The sequence below is a fragment of the Rattus rattus genome, chromosome 5 (genome assembly GCF_011064425.1).
Source record: "Rattus rattus isolate New Zealand chromosome 5, Rrattus_CSIRO_v1, whole genome shotgun sequence".
In the NCBI taxonomy this organism is placed as follows: Eukaryota; Metazoa; Chordata; class Mammalia; order Rodentia; family Muridae; genus Rattus; species Rattus rattus.
In genome coordinates, this window is record NC_046158.1 from 43,166,643 (window position 1) to 43,191,289 (window position 24,647).

The window sequence follows — 24,647 nt, forward strand, 5'->3', positions numbered from 1 at the left end:
CTCCAGAACACATGTGGAGAGATGGAAATTCCCCCACTGTAACAGGAAAAAGAGGGCAGGTCCCAACAGAGAAAGCTTTGCCAAGTTGGGGTAGGGCGCAGAGTCTGGTGTTATCATTATCCCTTGTGAACTAAGAAATGAGGCCATCAACTTGCAATGGAAAAGGAGGGAAGATTGAAGAACAGTAGAGGGTGCTTGAAATTATATTTGGGGGAGGTTGGATCTGCATCCAAGCAGGACCACATGGGACTGGACTGTGTTTAGGACCACTGTGATTAGGGACCATGCATTTCTAATGTTGCCCATCTGCTAAAAGGTTATGCATCCTCGGAGGGCCCAGGCACAGAGTGACTTCCTTATATGAATGGCAAACTATCTCATATTTTGTCTTTTTTCATTCTTTGTAACAATAAAGAAAAAGTAGGCTATTCCTCTTTATAGTCGTGTTTTCCAGGTTGTGCTGCCCTCGCGTGGCTGATCCCTGTCATTCATGTAGATCTGCTCTCAGTAGATGCATTTGAACAAGCTGGGAATTAAGTATGAACCTAAAAGCACTATTACTAAAACTCCAAATGTCAGCGATTGCTTTGACTAATGCCTTCACAGGCAAAAGCTGGCTTTCTTGATTAATGTAACACTACCTACAACCTGGCCCCAAAACAGGGCCTTTTTCATAAAAGATAAGAAATGTTTATAAAAAAAAAGCAAGAAGGATTATGAATACCATTGTTCCATCTCTGAGATGATTATGATCATGTGTGAGTTCATAAGAAATGATGCTTTTATCATTTATAAGTGTAATTTATATTAGATGTGAGCATCAATCATTTCAGTTATTTGACTGTTGGCCCTTCTCTTAGCTTTTTCTTTTTTTCTTTTCTTTTCCTTTCTTTCTCTCTCTCTTTTTTTGTACTTCAACAGAATATAAGACATGTATTGGCTAGACATTCAAAGCAATCAGGAAAATAAATCAGATAATTATTATAATCAATATTTTCTCTGCTCTTCAGAAAATAAAAAGAAATGTTTGCTGAGTATCTGAATCAGATACAGTGAGTGATAGCATATTTAACAAAGGCTTGCTGGATGCTTTTTTGCAGAAATTCTGTAGTATGATTTTTTTTCTTACTGTTAAAGTCAAGTTGATCAGAACTTAGTAAGTCATCTGACATAGTTACAAACCCAAAGGGTGTTGTCAGTAGCTTTCTTCTTTTACATTTCAGGATCTTTTGGACAACTCGTGTAGGTTGTACCTTCCATTTAGAAAGGGGATTTGTGTAGAACGTTCTTCCAGGGTGACCCTTGGAATAAGTCATAATGTATTTCATCAGTTTCTTAGACTGTTTTATTGAACTTTTTCATCCTAGTCTGAACTTGCAATTCTATTGTTTGGTTGAGTCTATCATGAAGACAATTTACATTTATAAATTATTCATGCCAACTCATTTCTTTACATTTTTTTCTCTCAATTGCTACATTTCTTACTCATCTAAAGATAGTTGATTTTATTTTAAACACATGGTATTAAACCCATGGAATTAAAGGGACAAAAGTGAGAGAAAGGTGAAGATAAAATAATATTCAGCACAAAATAAACATGTGAGTCTTAGAGTTGGTGGGGGTGAAATCAGGGCTATGCATGAAAGGTGGGGTCTTCCTATGAACTTTGTTTTCCTTGACGATATTTTTCTACTTTATTCAATGTGCTTATCATGTGCACAATTCTTACCAACTGTGTATTTATGACCATGAGTAACCCTCCAGACTGGACAAAGAATGTGGAGTAAGTAGAAAATTCACATTGAAAATTAGTCCTTTCATATTTCAAGACACTGTCACTTTCCTTAATACATATTTCTAGCCATGATAAACCAGATGATTCAAATTCATACTCACCACTGACTTCCTCTAGGACAGTGCTTCTCAACCCTCCTCATACTGCAACCCTTTAAAACAGTTATTCCGGTTGCGGTTACCCCAACCACAAAATTATTTTGTTGCTACTTCATAACTGCAATTTTGCTACTGTTACGAATTGTAATGTAAATATCTGATATGCAGGACCCCTGTGAAAGAGTCATTTGATGCCCGCCCCGCAAGAGATCACAACCAATGAGTTGAGAACCACTTCTCTAGGACAAGGTTTTCAGTAGCTCAAACAGTTGCATCAATGTGACTATAGATGTATGGGGACCTTCATCTTCCTTTTGAACCTTACACACTAGAGATTCCTAATGATTACTGATATCTGATACATTGCTCGGTTAGAGATTAACATTTACCTGCTTAAATCACACTGAAAGTCAGCTTGTGTAGTTCAGATACTCTTATCAGATGGAATGGTGTTTTCGCATACTTTATGCTGAGTAATATGGAAATGGAAGTATCCATTTAGAGCCAATGAAAACATCATTTGCTTTTCAAATATATACTTGTACTTTTCAAATATGTACTTTTGCTTTAAGTTCTGCCTTTGTTCTCTATCAGAAATCAACCTGGAATCTCTATTCATGTGTTTCATCTGAGTCATCTTTAGGATATGTACACTTGGGGCTCATGTGTATATCTTAATAGTAAAGAACTTATTTAATATGTGTGAGGCCCTGGTGTCAAGTCTATTACCAAAGCATTCTTTTAAAAATTAAACATACATATGCAAACCATCTACAAAATCTTTAATGTTGACTTGGCTATTTTTCTCAGGTATACTTTTACAGGAATTTATACTTTTGAATCACTTATTAAAATCCTTGCAAGGGGCTTTTGTCTAGAAGATTTCACATTTCTACGGGATCCCTGGAATTGGTTGGATTTCACAGTCATTACTTTTGCGTAAGTATTTCTGTAATACTTTCTACCCTGGCAGGGGTAATACAATGGAGCCTATACTGTAGTTCTCGGTGTCGGCTTCCTTTGACTCATAAAGCATTTTAATTAGTTAGCATGTGTATTTAAAATACCTTTTCCAATCAAATTATTCAGTTTGGAGAAATTAGGAATGATCCTAATAAATTATATGGCTTTGGTTTCAAATAGCTGTAAGGTAACAATAAAAAAATCCCCCAATAACAGCTCAGTCGATGACAATACCGTTCTCTAACTGGGAAATCTGATGACAACACTCACTGAAGTTGAAATGGTCTTGATTCAAGACCAACATAGGCTTAGATTTCCCAAAAGTCTGAATAACTCTGATTTAATCCTACAGGTATGTAACAGAATTTGTAAACCTAGGCAATGTTTCAGCTCTTCGAACTTTCAGAGTCTTGAGAGCTTTGAAAACTATTTCTGTAATTCCAGGTAAGAAGAAGCCGGTATAAGGTGGTAGGCTCCTTATATCTCCAACTGTTTCTTGTGTTCTGTCATTGTGTTTGTGTGTGAACTCCCTATTACAGATATGTGACAGAGTTTGTGGACCTGGGCAATGTCTCAGCGTTGAGAACGTTCAGAGTTCTCCGAGCATTGAAAACAATATCAGTCATTCCAGGTGAGAGCTAGGTTAAACACAGAGGCTGACTTTAGCTGCACTGGTGCACTGCTCACAGCTTTTTGTTTTTGGCAAAAGCCTGATTGCTTGTTGCACACTGCAAGATAATGATCAAAAGCAGGAACTGACCCATTCCGGGCTGGATAGGTTTGATTCTTGGCTTTTGACTGGCGGCTTCCTCTCGACGTGTTCTAAATCAGCCTTTGAGTTTAACAAGTTTTGCATGAGGCACTTTACAGTAACAGGCTACCTGGTTTGCGTCTTACAGCATCAAGCTTTCCGCATAGAAGCTGAGATGTGAGACACTCGGGCCAATGCAAATTTGATCAGTTAGTTCGAAAACTGGCTATCTCTTTAAGAGGAGATAAGTGGCAAAGCAAGGCAGAGCATGAACGCTGCATGGGACGCGGCTTGCAGATGTCTTCCTTATTTTTGGCCCATTCTCAAGTTTTCAAAGTGCAGACGAAGCTATACCCTTGGAATTCAGTGGTTGCAAGACTTCTCGATACTCCTCTACTCATACAGATTTTTCTAAAAAAAGAAAAGAAAAGAAAAAAGAAAAACACATCAATCTGGGGTTAGAGAGTAAGACATCTGCAAAGAAAAGCAAACCGTTTACATCAGGTTGATCTTCAAGCATGAGTAACACAATCATATCTTTCGCTGTAAGGTGTGTGTGAGAACACGGCTCATTTCCATTTGGTTTTCTAATGTAAGTTCGGTTTCCATTCATTTCCACCAGCTAGCAGGCTTTTCGTGAAATTTTCATTCATCCACAAACATTAAACTAATGTTGTTGGCATTCTGCATGACATTTATATTTTTCAGGACAAGCTCATGATATTTTTGTTGGTAAATCCTCTGTTGAATTGTAAGTGATGACTTCCTCTCTCTGGTTTTATTTGCAGGCCTGAAGACCATCGTGGGGGCCCTGATCCAGTCAGTGAAGAAGCTCTCTGACGTCATGATCCTCACTGTGTTCTGTCTCAGTGTCTTTGCTCTAATCGGGCTGCAGCTCTTCATGGGCAACCTGAGGAATAAATGCTTGCAGTGGCCCCCAGACAATTCTACCTTTGAAATAAATATCACTTCCTTCTTTAATAACTCATTGGATTGGAATGGTACTGCCTTCAATAGGACGGTGAACATGTTTAACTGGGACGAATATATTGAAGATAAAAGTAAGATATATTCTTGTAGCCATTAAGTTGTTTGGTTTGTAAAATATTACAAAAATGGTATGTGGTAGAACAAAATGTCTTAGACTAATTTACTATAGCTTCATACATGTACTAAAAATTCCAAATTTTATCATTCCTTTTCCCTACCCAACAAGTGGCATGATGAAAGTCTCCATTTCAAAGTGAGTGATTTATTTCTAAACCAATCATCCTGTGTATCAAAAATATTTATTATAGAGGCCTTGGCCAGGAGTTTTCAAACATCTTAATTAGGTAGTGGTTAGACTCATTCAGTGGATTGTTCAGAAGATGGGAAGAGGGGCTGGAGAAATAGCTGAAGCATGGAATTCGCTCCCTAACGCAGCATAAACGGACACACAGTAACGTTACAGGTGTGATGGCATTACACCAATAATGCCAGCATTAAAAAGATAGATGTAGGGCTGGAGAGACGGCTCAGAGGTTAAGAGCACTGTCTGCTCTTCCAGAGGTCTTAAGTTCAGTTCCCAACACCCACACGGAGGCTCATTACCAACTATAATGAGATCTGGTGCCCTTTTCTAGCCTCCAGGCATACGGGCAGGCAGAATGCTGTATCCATAAATAAATAAATAAATAAATAAATAAATAAATAAATAAATAAATAAATAAATAAGTTTTAAAAAGGCTAGAAGCTCAAGGTAATCCTCGGGTACTAATGTATCCAAGGCTATCCTGGGATACATATGATGAGAAGACAGTTACATAATGAATCCAAGGCTAGCCTGGGGTACATAGGACAAAATGATCTGAACCTTTTTGGTTGACTCAGTCCATATGATCTGACTGGATAGAGGAAACATTTTCCAAGGTGAATACAAACCTGCGCACTGATCAGAAAGGTAAGCAAATACGATTTATCCACCTGCTTATTGCAAAGGTAATGTTTATTCCTTCGTATGGGTCTTGGTATTCGAGTTATCGCTTTATCTGAGGCATGGTTATGAAAATATGGTAGTGTTACATTAGGCTTCCACTTATTGAGGCTAGCATTGCTGTCATGTGATGACTTACACTCCTTCTCCGTGTACTTCTAGATTAGCCAAATACCGCTGTCTCTTGATCGCCTGTACTCCAAGGGGTGGTTTACTCTGAGATATCCTTCCTTCATGTTCCGCACGGTTTATTTTTTTAGAAGAACATGAGATTTTTATCACAGCTCACTTGTTACTACATTCACAGTGTTTCATTTTCATGAAGGTTTTACTTGAAAAGATTCATTAGAAAAAAACGATAAAATCTAACAGCCCCCAATAATTTTGAGGTTTTTCTACTTACTAATAATATAATCGACACTGAAGAGCTCTTTGCCCATAAATCTTCTCTGCTTCTGTACGGCTACAGATGGGTTTCTATTTATAGGGCTTCAGTGGGAGGGGTTGATTGTGGCGAGGACTGCAGAGACATAGTGTCCAATTGCTCTCCTAAGAGGACACACCCCTTCAGAGAGCTCCCCCACAGCCGTGCTCAACTCACTGAAATGTCATGAATATAGATATGTATCATGTCTCAAAAATCTTTTGGTAAAGGAAAACAAAATCGCTGTCCTTTTCTGGATTCCTTAGTCGGTAACATGGAGATGTTTAAGTTATGATTTCAAGCATCGGTTGTACACTTACCGTTGCCTACCTCATGAGTTATCTGCGGATATTTTTACTCCTTGTTTACCAGGCGATAGCACCTGAAGGAAGCCATGTGGACTCTCTATTAGCCATTGTCTTTTGTCTTGGAGGGTTTACTTTACAGCTCATTTTTCATCCTACTGCTTGTTTGGGGGCCTCAACATCTTTAATTTTGCAGGCAACCAAATCATCAGTATCGTTTGCACATTTTTTTTTCTGTTTTTGTGTTTCTAAAATAGGTCTTAGTAAGAGGTAAAAATGAACATCTAAATATTTGGCCTGTACACCAGCCACATGTGGTTTGGGTAGTGCATTCGTAGTAATTGCCTTTAAATTTATAACAATCTCGACTTTTACAGTTTCGTGTAAAGGTCTAAAAATAGTTTTAAAATTATGACCTAGATTTTTCTATATAATCTATTCATGGGATCCTGGAATGCAGGGCTTAGGTATGCTTAAGTACCAACAGAGTAAATTTTAAGGAATATGTGTGTATGTATGAGTGTATGAGTGTGTGTGTGTGTGTGTGTGTGTGTGTTTATGTGTATGTGTTTATGTGTGTTTAGTTCCTGAGAACATTTTTTCGATGTCTTAAAATTACATATTTTCTTACCTCATTAAGAATAGCAAGTTGCATCTATTTAAACAGTTTACAGTTTTCCAAGCTAAAAATTTATTTTGTTCATCTCAAAGAGAGAACTCAATCAATCAATCAAGTAAACAAACAAGTATTATAAGGAGGGAACAAGCACTAAAGCCTACTTCTGACATGAAATTAAATAAAAATTGTCAGGAAAAAAGCTCTACATCTATATCGAGTCTAGGCAAGAAGTATGCGTGCACTGTTGAGAAACCTTCTCTTGCTGGAGTCTGTGCCAAGCAAGCTGACTCAGTGCCGTGGCTTTCTCCTGAAGGCTCCTCTAAGCAGTTTGAGTTTGTGTTTATAATAAATGTTGATCTGAAAATGCTTTATTATTATTATTATTATTATTATTATTATTATTTCTGGAAAAGTTTCTTTCTAATGTAAATTTTCTAAACATTATTTAAGAAAAATACCATTTATAGTTGTTTGATAGTCGGTTCCCAAGGGGGAAAATGTCCATTTAGCCATGACGTTCAATCATTTTTTTCTACTTTTATTACAACGGAACACGTTTATGAGCATCCTTACTTGAACACAATGATCTACTTAAGGCCTTTTAGTGAGTGTCCTTTACTCTTTACATAGGTCACTTTTATTTTTTGGAAGGACAAAACGATGCTCTGCTTTGTGGGAACAGCTCGGATGCTGGGTAAGTTGTGCTTCCATTTGACGCTCAGTCGACCTTAATAATCTGCCACATCCCACACACCTGGCCCCTACTCAGAGCTCATTCAAAGTCCTCCATAAATCCTCCTTCATGCTGACTCACAGAATAGCCAGGGTAAGTGCAGAACCTCACCTCCTTCACGCACAGAGAAGCGGCAATCATTGTCCCATACTAGGTCACACCTAATCTTCTAAATTAGCACAGTGGAAAATAGACACTCAGGGCCAATGCATTAGAATTCATAATCACAGACAAGAATGTGTGATTATTTATTTAAAGCTAATCCGATCTCCATGGTTTAAAAATTAAAAAATCCCTGAAGATCATGTCACCTTGAGACATGCGGTGACAATCTGCCTACCACATTTCAGCAAAGCAAAATATATCAAATAGACTGGAGTTTCCTCATACATTAAAATCCTGACTCTACCATACTTTGTTGTTCTGCTTGCTTGTTTTTCCCATGTACAAACTGTCACTGTAATAATTCCATTGACTAAATATGTTAGTAAATATATGGCTACAATAGAACATTTTTAGCTATGCCCACCTCTGTGGTGATGTTTGTAATTAAGAAACATTACATATGAAAACAAAGCCTGGGGAAGTTCAAGGAAATATTTATCTTTCCCTACTCGGTCAGATGTTAGAAGAAAAAAAAGTCATCAAACATCTAACATTTTTTCTGTGATAACCTTCTAGATAATGCAAGCAATACCTTTACCAAAATTCTCCTTGACGATATGGTTTACAATTGGCTCCTATGATTAAAAACAGCAGACTTTATCTGTGATTAGATCTGCGATAGGTGAGACAAGCATCGTAATCCCTCCTGCACAGCATTAAATGCTTTCCACTCATAACGAGTGTTTGCATGTTGGTAGTTTTTCCTTGTTGTTTTGTTTTTGTTTTGAGGCTGGTCCTTTCATTGGTCCATTCTGGCTCATGAGGTTCCTCAGGGCTAGCAAGGTCAGAAAATTAGCCCCAGTTGAATCAGCCCAGAAATAATGTCAGTCACAACACTGAAATAGCTCTGCTTACTTAGCAAGTAAGGTGATTCTGTGGGAACCACGCTGTTCAGTGTCATTCTCTCCTTTCAGGATGCTCACTCCTGGATGGTGTATCTTCTTCTCTCTGCCCTAGTTTCCTAGTTACACACACACACACACACACACACACACACACACACACACACACACACACACCCCTTATATCCTAAGACATCTTCAGTGAAAATCACTTATATTTCTATGGATTCATTTACCTGATCATGTCCATTGTCCCCAAAGAAATTGTTCAAGATATGATTATCTGATGTGGATGCGTGGTAAGCATAATATTACAATTAGGAATTAGAGGAACCTACAAGTCTTGGAAAATTCTGTCAGTGCACAGGAAAAGCCACCTAGTGTAGTATACATAGTAAATTAGTTGGGAGACGTAGGATTTCTGTAGAGCCTGTAAAAATGATTCACATCAAGCAAAATGGAAAAAATAAAAAGACCAAGGAATTCACAGATGCTGAGTTCCCTCCTCTCTAATGTAATTACAGCCAGTGTCCAGAAGGATACATCTGTGTGAAGGCTGGGAGAAACCCCAACTACGGCTACACAAGTTTTGACACCTTCAGCTGGGCCTTCTTGTCCTTATTTCGTCTCATGACTCAAGACTTCTGGGAAAACCTTTATCAGCTGGTAAGAGCTGACATGAAGATTCTTCTAGGAAGCGTGAGATTCTGTGACTGAGGGAACTGCTGAGGTATCTTTTATTATTTTAGAGGAGCTTGCAACAGCGGATGTGAGATTTACAAACCTGTTCCTTCCACTTTTCCCACAGACCTTGCGTGCTGCCGGGAAAACATACATGATATTTTTTGTGCTGGTCATTTTCTTGGGCTCATTCTACCTGATAAACTTGATCCTGGCTGTGGTGGCCATGGCCTATGAGGAGCAGAACCAGGCCACACTGGAGGAGGCTGAACAGAAGGAGGCAGAGTTTCAGCAGATGCTGGAGCAACTGAAGAAGCAGCAGGAGGAGGCTCAGGTAGAGTTGGCCGGCAATGAGGTTGTAGTGTTTATTTCCATTCTCTGACCTGAAGGTTGCTGTTGACATTGGAGAGACCAAGGTGTGTGTGTGGTGTCAGGATCTGTTTGGTGATAAGCAAAATGTCCATTGATTTGGTGATTCTGATATACACCAGGGGCATCAAAACACAATCAGTTAAAATTGCTTCCTTGACATTTTCCTCTTTGTGACATGTTGAGAACTTGACTATCGGTATCCTCATTCGCCGGACGCTTATAAAGTAAGCTGAGCAATATGCTGTCAATGGAAGAGATTCCTTAACTCTCCAGGAATTCAGTGAGAGTGGCTTCTTCAATACAGCATCACTAGAGGTGAAGAATATCAGAAAACACAAATCACACTGCAATGATTTCACAGATTTGGGAAGCACAAGACCCTGTCTAACATGAACTCATGACAACACTAACATTCCCAACTTATACTGGAAAATCTTAATGTAGATCCAATTAAGGCATTACTGCAGAGTCTTCAAAAAAGGCATTATATATAATATATGTGTGTGTGTGTGTGTGTGTGTGTATACACATACATAGTTGACTTAATGACATTCACTAATTCAATGACCTAGCTTTGTCTTTTAGTGTCTGTTGAATGAGTGTCACTATCATTCAATCTATAATAAAGCCTAAAATAAAGAACATGGGGTAGTAACAATGACATTGAACACTGTCTTTCTTTAAAAGCCATTTGTACTAGCATCCCACAATATATTAATATATAGTCTATGATATTCTTGCCCATTTTCTAATTAAATAATGAAAGTAAAAGATTAAGAGGTTTAATGGATAAATAACTTGACTGAGTTTAATTTGATAACTGGCTTTAGTAGTCGTTGTTGAATGTGACAAAGAGAAAACGCCTTTGAGGTTAAACAGCAAATCTCAATTCTTAAGTCCCTCTTTAAATCTTGTTTAGATCACATGGGAGATGTTATGTTTGTTACGTCCATGGTAGTAGATAATTCGAGTGCCACGTCAAGTCAGAATTAGCTTCTTAGCACTCACACGTGTCTACTTCCACGTTGATTTTTATTCTTCATGAAAATGCCCTGTTTTCCAAAGTATGGGACAGAATACGAGATGGTATTGGCACTGAAAGCTGTGGACGACTATGCTTACGTTGTGCCTTCCAGGCAGCAGCTGCAGCAGCGTCCGCAGAATCCAGAGACTTCAGCGGGGCAGGCGGGATAGGCGTTTTCTCGGAGAGTTCGTCAGTAGCCTCAAAGTTAAGTTCCAAAAGTGAAAAGGAGCTGAAAAACAGAAGAAAGAAAAAGAAACAGAAAGAGCAGGCTGGGGAGGAGGAGAAGGAAGACGCGGTGCGGAAATCTGCCTCTGAGGACAGCATACGAAAGAAAGGCTTCCGGTTTTCCCTGGAAGGAAGTAGATTGACCTACGAGAAGAGATTTTCCTCTCCACACCAGGTAAAACAAACAAACAAAACAAAAATAGACCAACTAGATTAAGTAGATTGCATTTTCACAACAGGGCTTCTTTTTAAAGGCTGCGCCGGTGTTTGGTGGGACTGAAGTCGCCTTCTAGAATGAACTTCGTGACGCTTTTCAACCATGGTATTGAGAATCAAGGGTTGGGTTTGCCATCTCGAGGTCCTGTGAGTTTTATAACTTTTTTTTTGGAAGCACGGGAAAGCATTTTCATACCACACAAAGCTTGGGAAGGTTTGTGGTTTTGAGGTTTTGTTAAAGACTTGAGACTCTGGGCAGTGTTCCACACGGGGAATGATCACAGATGGTCCCCATCTCTTCTTAGCTACTGTGCCTGGACCCAGTGAGCTGTAGGTTTTCTGAGTGGCTGGTGCCCAGAAGTGGACCAGAGATGCTTCTGAGCCATCTGTACAGTGTTCCCATCCATGTGAAAGCTCTCATTAAGAGTGAATTATTCATTGTTTCAAAGGGAGCTGAAAATCTTTTCTAAAGCATAGCCAAAATCACAGGTAGACAGGCGCTAAGAAAGATTCATGTCACTAACCAGCAGCGATGTCTGATTGCACTTGATTTTCTGCGCCTCTTGTTAGAGGACGACGGGAATTCAAAGAATGCGCTGATTTACATATTGCAAGAAAATGTTTTCTGTATGCCTCTAGCTTATGTACCCAGCCAAGCTGTTGAAATCTCACTATTTAGGTGCCTTGGTTGTTTAAAATTACCATGAGAATTTCCCAGAAACACACAGTTCCTTGGAGGACAAGTTCACCATGAGTGAAACTACAGTACCAGCAACAATGCCAACACACCGTTTGTACTGGTACTTGCAATACGAACTGTTTAAGCACCTCATTATAAACCTAGGTAGCTAGTTATTTATTATTATAGTTATTTAATTATTAATTTAATATTATTAATTATTATTCAGATAGGAAGAGGAAAGGCTCTGTACTTTGTTGGGCGTCTAACTGATGCACACACTATCGATTTTAAGACCTATTTCATTAGCATCTTTTAACTGTAAAAAAAAAAGTAGAAGGTTTCATTGTGGCAATTTTCACGTATGCACATAGCAGACCTTGGCCGTCCATATTCACGCCCCTATTTCGTTTACCCTCTCTGCCTCCTTGAGTCTCCCTCCTTCTCTCTATGGTCTCTTTGCTCTTCCAAACTGAAACACATCCCACTCTACTTTCATATGTATTTTTCATATATGTATATATTTACATATATATACATACATTTTCCTATGGCGAACCTAGAAATGTATTTTTGAGTCCAGCTCTCTTCTGCTGACATGATGATCTGTTATGTGATTTGTGGCTAATTATTGTATTCTGTTGTGTAGAGGTACCACACACATTTTCTTTATCTGTTGTTGATGGACACCTGGGCCAATCAAATAGCTTCAGAATTATGCATAGTGCTGTTGTAAACAAGGATATGCAAGTATCTTTATGGTAATGTTGACTTAAATTCCTTTGAGTATATACCCAGGTGTGGTAGAATTGGATTCTATAGTAGCTCTATTTTTTTTTTTTAAAGCAGTCTCTTTCCTGTTTTCCAGAGTAGCTGGGCTGACATATATCCTTGCCCACATTGTAAAAGGTTCAATTTTCCCGTTATTCTTGCCTGCACTTAAAATTTCTGTTTTCCTATGAAGGTGTCTTGTGATTTCTTTCTTTCTTTTTTTTTTTAATGTATCCTTTTAGCTGAAATGAGATAGAATCGTAGTGTAATTTTCACTGGTGTTTCTCTGATGGCTAAAGATACTGAACATTTCTTCTTTGTGTGCACATTGACCAGTGTACTTCTTACGTTGAGAACTATCTGTTCAGTTCATTGCCCATTTACTGCTTGGTTGATTGTTCTTCTGGTGTTTAATGTTTTTGAGTTCTCGGTGTGCTCTGTATCAATCTCTCATTTTCCTCATCCATCTCCCATTCTTTAGCCATCTCTTCACTAAGGTAAATAAATTTTTCTGCACTGCCAAAGTTTTTTTTTAATTTGATACAATCCCATTTATCAATCCTGTCTGTTATTTCTTGAGCTGTTGGAGTTTTTATTTTTTTCAGAAAATGGTTTGCTCTGTCCATATCCTGAAGATTTCTCTCTGGTCTTCTCCAGTGGTTTTAGAGTTTCCAGTCTTAATTTAAGATCTTTAGTTCATCTTTAGAAAATATAAAATTAACGTACGTATTAAAATAATTGTATCAGGGAAGCGTCTATTCACTGGGAAGATGAGTGAGATGAAGATTGGTATTTGAATGCAGAGACTTAAGGTAACACGTCTCATGATTTATTCAACTTACTTACTTGACCACTCCATGAGAACTACAGGAACATCAGCCACCTTTGTTGCTGCTTTAGGTTTTTTAGAGACAACGTCTTGTGTTTCTCAGGTTGGCCTCTCACTTGTTGTGTAACTGAGGGTGACCTTGAACTCCTGATCTTAATGCCTCACCTCCCAAGTGGAGGTTTCAGAGAGGTGTCACCAACAAATATTTTACCTTCCTGATGTAGTCTTCCTTTTATTAATATGTAACAACATTATTTTATCTGTGCCAAATTTATTTGGCTTCAGATCTGCTTTGTCAGGTATGAGTATAGATGTGCATAGTTGCCTTCAGATGACAACATTTACTTGAGGTTATCTTTTTCTATTTCTCTACTCACATCTGTTTATGCTTTTACTAGTTAGTGACTTTTGAGTTTTGTGTGAATAGCAAGTAGGTAAATCTTGTTTCTCATTCCTTTTAGCCAGCATAGATGTTCTAGTTAGAGCATTAAGACACCTTACATTTAGGGTAATTACTGAATGGTATATGTGAATTTCTCTCTGACTCATTATTTGCTGTTTTAACAAAGTTAATCTTCCTTCCCAATCTTGACTTTTGCATTGATTGTATATGTCTTTATTCCTCTCTTGTGTGGAGTAATGCTTTAAGTAGCTGCTTTGTGTCTGGCTTAGTGGACATGAGTTGCTATAGTTTATGCATGGCATAAGAAGTCCTTTCCCTCATTCTATTTTTTGTCCCTCATTCTATTTTAAAAGACAGCTTTGCTGGGTGCTGGAGTCTTGTTTAGCAGCCATTTTGTTTCAGTGGCTTGATAAGTGTAAGTCCCTACTGTCCAGGCCCTTAGAATTTCTTCAGCAAAGTCTTCTTCTCTGAATGGATTAACTTTGAAAGGATCTTAGCTCCTTCCCTCCTACAACTCTGCAGTCTTTCTTCATTTTTTTGTGTAAATATTTTGACTCTAATATGACCTAGATATGTTACTGGTCATACCCACTTGGGGTTCTACTTTGTTCAATCCCTGTTCTTCTTTGTTTCACTGGGTCTGGTCTTTTAATGATGCTTTCCATTGAGTGAATTTTTTGTTTGGCTTGATTTGGTTTGGTTTGTTGTTGGTGATGGAGATGGTGTTTAATTCCTAGAGCTTTTTCATTCCCACAATTCCTGTTTAATTTCTAACTGTTTACTTGAGGTCTCATCCAAGTGTCTGAATTTCACGTGCAAATCTTGAGTGGATTTCTTTATTTCAGTTGTCTGTTTCCTCTAATCCTCTTTGGGGTCTCATTGATCATTTTTAAAACAAGACTTACATGTTTGGCATGTAGGATGTTCACTGTCTTTGGATTAGGTTATTGGGGAGTTAATAATGAAAGAGTTAAAGTTTCTAGAGTGCTTGTATAACATCTGTGAAGCCCTGGGTTCAATCTCAGGACTTCGAAAATTGTGGTGGCATAGGCCTTTAGTCACAAAACTTGGGAGAAGGAGGCAGGCAGATCAAAATTTAAGGGTCATCCTCAGTTACAAACGGTGTTTTAGGCCACACTGGGCTATATGGGAGTCTATCACTAAAACAAAACAACAACAATAAAATGTGGAGAGGTTGTGTTGTTGCCTTCCCTGGTCATAGTTCTTATTTTTCTACCCTTCATTTCATGCATCCGTGCAGATGGACTTGGGTTTTAATTTGGTATCTTTTTTTTTGTGTGAGCAGCATTCTTTTGAGGTTTGGTTCTTAATAATGCTTAGCTAGAAGCAAATAAAGATAGCAATGATAGGAATAAACCAGGTGTAGAAATACCAATTATAGAGATGATTTTTTTTAAATTAGGAAAAGGAAGAAGCAAAGAAAGAGATCAAAGCAACACAGTATAAAGTAGGAAGTTAGAAAGATTAAAGGTGAAGTTAATGAGAATGAAGATGAGGCTAAAGTAAGGAAAGGGAAAAAGAAGGAAGCAGGATTTCTAAAATGAGAGATGATGATGATGGAGGAGGAGGAAGAGGAGGGAGAAGAAGAGGAAGAGGAGGAGGAGTAGGAAGAGGAGGAGGAGAAAGAAGAAGGAGAGGAGGAGGAAGAGGAGGGGGAGGGGGAGGAGGAGGAGGAGGCTGTTAGCTCAGTGGTTTCCAACTGTGGGTCACAACCCCTTTGGTTGAAAGATCCTTTCACAGGTCGCCTAAGGCTACCAGAAAACACAGATGTTTACATTATGATTTGCAACAGTAGAAAAATTACAATTATGAAGTATCAGTGAGTATAATGTTGGTGTTTGGAGCCACAACAACATGAGGAACTATATTAAAGGGCCACAGCATCAAGAAGTCTGAGAACCACTGCTCTAAAGTAACCCAGAGAGAAGGGGTGATGTTCCTTACCACAGAGAACAGGGCAGGAACCACCACACTTTCCATAGCCCATCCTCCCTGTGGCTTAAACTTCTGCTCAGGTTAGTGTCTGAACCTCTAGCTCCCCATGAGTGCCTCTTCTGACTATCTCCTGCCAAGACACTATGACAGGATGCTACCAGTCTCAAACAATATGCCTCCTGATGAGATGTACCTGGCTCTAGTCCTCTGAAATGTGAGGATCAGCAAAATGGCTTTATTCTACAGTGTTGGCCTCTCCTGCAAGAGGAGCCACTGCCAGCCAAATTCTGCACTAGATTTGGGGCTTTCAGGAGCTCTAGGTTTCTCATGAAGCTATACCTGTTGGCCTGCTCTCAGAGGGGCACCAGCACGCTCCATACTTACCATGTGAATGGTTTAATCATAGGTATTCATTTGACTCCCTTTACCCATAATCAGTGCTAACAACTGGATGGCAGAGTATTACTTGCACCATATATTTGGCTCAATATCGGGTGAGTCTTAATCGGTGGACACTGGAACTCATGAACTTTCTTCTTTGGGGGTAGCCTGAAAAGCATCTTTTAAAGCTGATGATGAAACGTATAATGTGATTCCCTTTAAAATATACACATATCTAGGGTTTTAAATTTCTCTTCATAGCTTATCAGATAAATAGTTTCATATAACCTAATAGCTAACATATGCACATTCTGGTACATTAGCTGACCCATTCCACAACCAAATAATATTGTGAATTCAGATGAATGAACTCAAATTGAATAGGATGTTTTTGTTACCAAAGAAAAAATAACTTCTTTATTTTGCCAGCACGACTCTTATGGTTCCATCTGAATAAATATTAATTGCCAAATATGAGTCCCTTAAATGTTGGGCTCTCTTCCAAAAAGCAGGGTTATTTTGAAAAAATAAAAGAAAGGAGAGAAGAAGGAACTGGAGGAAGGGAGTTAAGAAGAGATCAAGGACAAGGAGAGAAGAAGGAAAGTTGTTTTGCCGACTCCTGAATCTAATTTTGTGTAAATTATAAATTAGGTTTGCCGAAATTGGAAGCTTCCTATCCACTGGCACTGCAGACCTTTTCTTCAATTTACATGCTTCCAAATCCAAGAGGATCATTTCTAGTCTGTGCACTATGCTTGGTTATGCTGGTGCTGTCCCTGTTCTTTCTGCGTTTTCTTGAAGATATGGCATTTCCTTTGTAGTATCTGTACACCTCTCCTTATGCCTACTTCACAGCTGGTTGGACATTGTGAGAGATTACTGCCATCAACGACCTTCTATGTTTCATTTGATTTCATACTTGTTTCTTTTTTTTCTCCATCTTTATTAAATTGGGTATTTCTTATTTACATTTCAAATGTTATTCTCTTTCCCGGTTTCCAGGCCAACATCCCCCTAGTCCCTCCCCCTTCCCTTCTATATAGGTGTTCCCCTCCTCCCCTCCCCCTCCCCCCATTACCACCCTCTCCCCAAGAATCCCGTTCACTGGGGGTCCAGCCTTGGCAAGATCAAGGGCTTCCCCTTCCACTGGTACCCTTACTAGGCTATTCATTGCTACCTGTGCAGTTGGAGCCCAGGGTCAGTCCATGTATAGTCTTTGGGTAGTGGCTTAGTCACTGGAAGCTCTGGTTGGTTGGCCTTGTTGTTCATATGGGGTCTCAAGCCCCTTCAGCTCTTCCAGTCCTTTCTCTGATTCCTTCAATGGGGGTCCCGTTCTCAGTTCAGTGGTTTGCTGCTGGCATTTGCGTGTGTATTTGCCGTATTCTGGCTGTGTCTCTCAGGAAAGATCTACATCTGGTTCCTGTCAGTCTGCACTTCTTTGCTTCATCCATCTTATCTAGTTTGGTGGCTGTATATGTATGGGCCACATGTGGGACAGGCTCTGAATGGGTGTTCCTTCAGCCTCTGTTCTAAACTTTGCCTCCCTATCCCCTCCTAAGGGTATTCTTTTTTCCCCTTTTAAAGAAGGAGTGAAGCATTTGTATTTTGGCCATCCTTCTTGACTTTCATGTGTTCTGTGCATCTAGAGTAAATCAAGCATTTGGGCTAATAAGCGATCAATATAAATACAATGAACCACTTTAAAAATATTTGCCTGTTTAAAAAAATCAGCCAATAGATTGCAAAGAAGATGGAGTGGTGTTTACTGCTGTAGAGATGATGGGACTTGGGAGAATGGAGCTGATAAATGAGGCAAAGTAAAGCCTCATGCAATAACCAACGTTATTCAAAGCATCAGACAATTTATACTCTAAGCGTTTAGAGGTGTCAAATGAGTAAAGTGTCAAGCCATATGTGGTGGACAGGCTCCATAGAGAAACATGCTTTTCTATAGAGGCATATAAACAAATAGTAATCACCAGTTGTGATGAATAATCTGAAAGAAAGTCACCCCTATCCACTACACATGGTAGTGACACAAAAGCATAATCCAAGAACAATATTGTGAGTTCGAAGAAGCTCGGTCACAAGACTTTTGTCTTATTTTTCCCATAAGCACTCAAATATCTCCTTATACAACTTAATGCTTGGATCTTGTTCTGACTGAGAAGGAACAAGACTGGGGGTGAGAAGGAGACAGAGACAAAGAGGTGGCACCCAGATATTTCAATAACCCCACTTTGAAAGTTCAGGAAGTAATAATGAAAACATCAAATCAAATATAGAGATTTTACCTGGGTAAAATCCTACAGTGGTAGGAGCCTTGAGGTTTTATGAAATATTTTCAGGGGTCAAGGATCACAAACTATTAAGAAACCATGCTTTCTAATGATATAGTGGAGAGGATACTTTGTTGATAACTTCTGCTTTCATACCAAAAAAAATATAATAAAAGCTTTTCCAGCAAGATTATAATTTTCCCAGCAGAGTGGGTGGAAATGTTAAGTATTCCTTAGACATCTCTGACTTGTAAGTGTGGGAGAGGGAAGGAAAGAAAGTCAAGAGCGCATCTCTAATCAAGTCTCATGGTAATCTGGATATTTTCTTTTGAAACTTTTCTAAGAACAAGGTCACCTGTGATAAATTAGCAGTTACATTTTTGGAGATTCGCTGGTTGAAAAGGATATGTCTTCTGGGCTATCATTCACCACAGCATTAATTTAGAAAATAATTGTAAGCATGTCTATAGTACGAGCAATGGTTCAAAGAGAGGTATAGCATTCTGCTTGGCCCATGGAGAACATTTCTCTTTTCCAGATGTTGGGAAACAGAAGTACCTTTACAACTGGAGTTGTTGACTGGCTCTAAGAGCTACTCTGGGCATCTTGCCACACACAATGAAATAACCTGAGCTGTGTATGGAGAAAGACATGGTTTGGTTATTTGCAGTGTAACTAATTGTTACATATAAACTCTGTTCTTAATGTATCTTTTAATCAGTTTTATTGAGATTATCTCCCTCTATCCATCTATGATGCACTTTAAGTTAGCATATAGATTCTACTAAAAGTGTTACATATGCATCAATTTTACTGTATTTCCTTTAAACCCCTTTCTCCCTTTGTTTTTGAGTTGATGATAAACAATAGGTTATTAATTATGATTGGTAGGATTGCTGTGGTGGCTTGAATGAAAAGAGTCGCCATAGGCTCCTATGCTTGAATACTTTGTCCCCTCCTTGGTAGAACTATTTGGGAAGGATTATAAGGTATGGCTTTGTTAGAAGAGGTGTGTCACAGTGAGTAGGCACTGAGGTTTCAAAGACCCTCTCTATCCCCAGTATGCTCTCTGCTTCCAATTTGTAGTTGCAGACCTGAGCTCTGCTATCTGCCACTTGTTACTTCCATTCTGCCATCAGTATCTCTAAGTCTCTGGAACCATAGCCCCAAAGAATTTTTTCTCCTTCTGTAAGTTGCCTTGGTAATGGTATGTTATCACAACAATAGAAAAGTAAACAAGACAGATGGGTTAGGGACAGGGATGGGAAGAAATAACTTCTATAGAGGGATAAGTCTATCTTTTTAAATGTTATTTGCTTTATGAAAAATGAATGGACACATAACACAAAGTATTTAATACGTACAGATGTGGTATAAACATTAATCATTGAAGAAAAGGGGATTATCTAAAAGGAAAATTGGAAGAATACTTAGTGCTCAAAGAATATAAGAATATCATAAGCATAAAAATGTATTGGCTTGGGGTTGGGGATTTAGCTTAGTGGTAGAGCGCTTGCCTAGCAAGCGCAAGGCCCTGGGTTCGGTCCCCAGCTCCGAAAAAAAAGAAAAAAGAAAAAAAAATGTATTGGCTTTAAATCATTCAAAGAGGAAAAAGATCAAAGTCATCATATTATATTATTGAATTTGTGCTATTTCTATTAATAGTTATAAACATAGAGTACAGAATAGCTTAAGAAAAGACAACTATATTTTAGATTATATAAATAATGTCTATGCTTAGTTTTAGGCAGGTATGGTGGTTTAATTTTATAGGGAGTTACAGTCACCTTGAGACCCAGAAGAGATTTTGGGCCTTGAATATCAAGCAGTGTTGAAACTGTAATAGACTATGGGGACTTTTGAAGTTGAACTAAATGCATTTTGTGATTTGATATGGATACAAGGCTATGAGCAGGTAAAAACTGCTTTTGATAAAAACAGCCCTGTAGGGTCATATATTTGAGCATATAATCACCAGGGAGTAACACTGTTTGAAAAGATAATAAGGATTAGGAGGTGTGACTTTATTGGAGTAGACGTGGCCTTGTTGGAAGAAATCTGTCATTGGAGGTGGGCTTTGTGGTTTCAAAAGCAAACACCAGACCAGGCCAAGGCTCTCTCTACCTATGAATTGGGATATAGCCCTCAGCTAGTTCTCCAATGTCTGCTGCCAGGCTCTCTACCATGATGAAAATGGACTAAGTCTCTGAAACTATAAGCAAGAAACCAGTTAAATTTCTTTCATAAGACTTGCTTTGGTCATGATGTCTCTTCAAAGCTATAGGACAGTGACTAAGACAGCAAGTTGTATGTAGGGAACAGGCCTAACCATGTCTCTGTGCATATGTCATCCATGGTTTCTCCCGTGTGTCTAGCATGAAACCCATTGTTGCTCTTAGACTCAACACCCCAGTTGAAAAAGTACCTCTGTTTCCCACCAGTTGGTAAGGGAAGTGTTGATTCTCAGTGGCCCAAGCAACACCGTCTGTCTTTCTAGAAACCATGTATTACAGGAATGGAGTGCTCTGGTTGGCTAGACTTGAGTTGACTTGCTTCTAGAGTCAGGGATTAAATTAGTGTCTCAGAAATTAAATGATGCAAGAATTGAGGAGTTTCTCCTAAAGCGCAGGGTCTTATGAACCACAAAAAAATGGCTACTAGTCAAGTGACCGCATTTGTTGCAGAGGTTATAATCACAGACTGTGGCATAGAAGAGCTTAGTCATCCTTGTTGGTGTGTGATGGTCAAGTAGAGTAAGGAAACAAACAGGTCATCATTAGAAAATGCTTACTGCCACGATCAGATTCTTATTTGAAAATTGTTTTTTTGCTAATATCGTGTTCTTCAGATTTCTTGAGACAGAAGAGTGGAAATCAGGAAATGAATCATACAGTTATTTCAGCTTGATTTGTTTAATTTATTCATGAAGGCCATTATAAAATATGCAAAGGGAGAGAGAGAAGCTGCTCCTGTACTATAATTATGCAGGTCTACCAGCAAGCCAGCTTTGATTTTTCTCTGGGGAGGCTCTGCCTCAGGGTGTGGTCATTTGTGAGCTCTTACTGTATCTATTTTGAGCTTCAGAAGGCCTAAATGTAGGTGTGTGTTTAATTACTTTCCATTGAATCATTAGGTAAAATTCACTTCTAAGAGAATGGTCTAGTAAGTACTGCTGTTCTAGTCGTCAGTAATAAGACTAGACAGCATTGTGGGAGTGCTCCTAACTATGCTTAGGCAAAGAAAATGACAGAACAGAAGGAAAATGAAGGAAGCAAGGGGGGAAGTAAACCGAAGTAGTAAGCACCTAGGGCAGGAAGGGAGCCTTCGACTCCTTCCCAGTGATTGATCCTGAGGTAGCCAGCAGGGTGAACCAGCGGGTAAAGCCATTTTCTTCAGGGTGCAAGTTTTTAATTCCATCTGTTTTGTTTCTTTTGGTCTAGTCTCTCTTGAGCATCCGAGGCTCCCTATTTTCTCCAAGACGCAACAGTAGAGCAAGCCTTTTCAGCTTCAAAGGTCGAGTGAAGGATATTGGTTCTGAAAATGACTTTGCAGACGATGAACACAGCACATTTGAGGACAACGACAGCAGAAGAGACTCTCTCTTTGTACCACACAGACATGGAGAAAGGCGTCCTAGCAATGTCAGCCAGGCCAGCCGTGCCTCCCGGGGGATACCCACTCTACCCATGAATGGGAAGATGCACAGTGCGGTGGACTGCAACGGTGTGGTGTCCCTGGTTGGAGGCCCTTCTGCGCTCACATCGCCTGTGGGGCAGCTGCTGCCAGAGGTGAGGACCAGTAAAACTACACCTGAGAGCACAGAAAGAGGAGGGACACGGGGACAATCAGGAACATGGGTTTTGAATTCCACAGATGATATTTTTCCTGCATCTGTTATTCCGAGGCTAAGAGGTGGCTGATTTTATCAAGCTATGAACTTAACTCATTAAAAAATCTCTCAACACATCTCTATAAATTAATATTATACAATGAGTTTCATAGATGCATTTGTCCATTATTATTCCTACAGTTTGGAGTTTAATATAAAAATCAAACCACATTTTTGTTGTGTAAACATGCAACTATTATTATCATTGTTGTTGCTATTATTATTATTATTATTATTATTATTATTATTATATTTTTTGAAACAAGGTTTCTCTGTTACTATACTGGCTATACTGAAACTCTCTTTATAGACCAAGCTAGCCTTAAACTCAGATTCACCTGCCTCTACCTCCCAAGTGCTGGGATTAAAGGCCTGTGCCACTACACCAAGCAATATAATTAAATACTAAGAAATTAAAGAATATAAACATGAGCATGATACACACACACACACACACACACACACACACACACACACACACACACACACACACATGCATTTCAAAGGTTTTGCTATCCTGTTCCTTGAAAACAACTTCACACCTCCACTTGGTGTCCTGCTACCACTAATTCTATCTAAATCCCTTACTTAGCAATTCTTCACATTTTTCGTACTGTGCCCTTCCCCCAGTACCAACTCAAATGACCCAGCCACCCTGCGTCAGTAAAGAGGCTGCTTAAATAGCATAGGCTACAGTCAGATGTTAGACTTTTTCTAATGGATTTCAGCTTCCTTATTATTGCCATGAATTCTTCTTATATGCAAAGTCACCCTAAATCAAGCATTTGGAAAAAATTTTCAACTTAATAATTTGTATCAGGATGTATCACCAATGGCCCCTTTATAAAGCAAGGCATTCTTCAAGTTGGCATTAAATGAAACGTTACTTGACCTTTATAAAATACTTCAGCCATGTTGTCTGATTACATCAGAGTTTCCCCGGCTGGGTTAAAATCTCCTTTGTATAATTACTTTTATATCATTTCATTTTTTAAGTGGCCACACCCCTTAGGGCCATGTTATAATGGTCCAGATAGTTTGCAATCACTTTTTTTTTTTTTTTTTTTTTTTTTTTTGGTTCTTTTTTTTTTCGAGCTTGGGACCAACCCAGGGCCTTGCGCTTCCTAGGTAAGCGCTCTACCACTGAGCTAAATCCCCAGCCCCTGCAATCACTTCTTAGAGGAACATCTTGCCCTGGAATATGGTAACAGTGATTTCCCATGGCATATTCTCAGCCTTTCCTCCCAGGGAAGTTTCCAAGTATCCTGGAAAAATAGCAAGCCGCAGAAGCAATAGAACTTTGTTGTGAAGCAGACAAGAAAAATGATAAGGAAATGTCACATCTTCTTAGAGAAATAATTTTAGCCAGTTATGTACAACACATTGCCCAGAACACTGTGGGGTTACTTCATTGAATCCTTACAACTACCCGTTATAATAATTATTAATTTATGCCCTTTTTACAGAGGGGCAATTGAGGTCTGTACATTCTGGAACTAAGATTTGACCCCAGATATGTTGTCTACAAGTCCTGCCCTTCCATTCCTAGTGAAATACATTTTATTGAATTTTCTTAAATGATAAGATCAGATTAGGAAGAAAGAAAATACTTTCCTTTAAACCAGTGTTTCTTTTTCTTTTTCTTTTTCTTTTTTTCTTTTTGTTGGAGACAGGGTTTCTCTGTGTGTCCTGGAACTCGCTATGTAGACCAGGCTGGCCTGGAACTCACCAAGATCTGCCTGCCTTAGCCTCCAGAGCACTGGAAGCAAAGTCATAAACCATCACTGTCTGGCTAAACCTTTTTCTTTCTTTCTGTCTGTCTTTCTGCCTCTTTCTTTTCTTCCTTTCTTTCTCCTTTCTTTCTTTCTTCTTTCTTCTTTCTTTCTTTCTTCTTCCTTCCTTTCTTCCTTTCTTTCTTTCTTTCTTTTTTCCTTCTTTCTTCTTCCTTCCTTTCTTTCTTCCTTCCTTCCTTCCTTTTTCTTTCTTTCTTTCCATCTTTCTTTCTTTAATTCTCAAAATCTAAACACAGTTTAATTAAAATACCAGAGACATATAAAACAAACAAATCAAATGCCTTGGAACGACCTTAACCAAGTGTCTTAGGGTTTTACAGACACCGTGACCAAGGCAACTTTCATAAGGACAACATTTAATTGAGCCTGGCTTAACAGTTTCAGAGGTTCAGTCCATTATCATCATGGTGGAAACATGGTGGGAAAGCATCCAGGCAGGCATGGTGAAGGAGGTGCAAGAGTTTTACGTCTTCTTCTGA

At 38.9% G+C, this 24,647-nt stretch overlaps 1 protein-coding gene across 1 annotated transcript in view; it reads left to right on the plus strand.

Moving 5' to 3' along the window:
- Positions 1 to 24,647, plus strand: part of LOC116901461 (sodium channel protein type 2 subunit alpha-like) — an 84,687-nt gene that overhangs the window by 10,205 nt on the left and 49,835 nt on the right. The window contains exons 4-12 of the mRNA XM_032903409.1: positions 1,694 to 1,783; positions 2,704 to 2,832; positions 3,396 to 3,487; positions 4,396 to 4,668; positions 7,561 to 7,624; positions 9,195 to 9,336; positions 9,479 to 9,685; positions 10,860 to 11,147; positions 21,927 to 22,274. Coding sequence (XP_032759300.1) covers positions 1,694 to 1,783; positions 2,704 to 2,832; positions 3,396 to 3,487; positions 4,396 to 4,668; positions 7,561 to 7,624; positions 9,195 to 9,336; positions 9,479 to 9,685; positions 10,860 to 11,147; positions 21,927 to 22,274 — 1,633 coding nt within the window. The remainder of the gene's footprint in view (positions 1 to 1,693; positions 1,784 to 2,703; positions 2,833 to 3,395; positions 3,488 to 4,395; positions 4,669 to 7,560; positions 7,625 to 9,194; positions 9,337 to 9,478; positions 9,686 to 10,859; positions 11,148 to 21,926; positions 22,275 to 24,647) is intronic.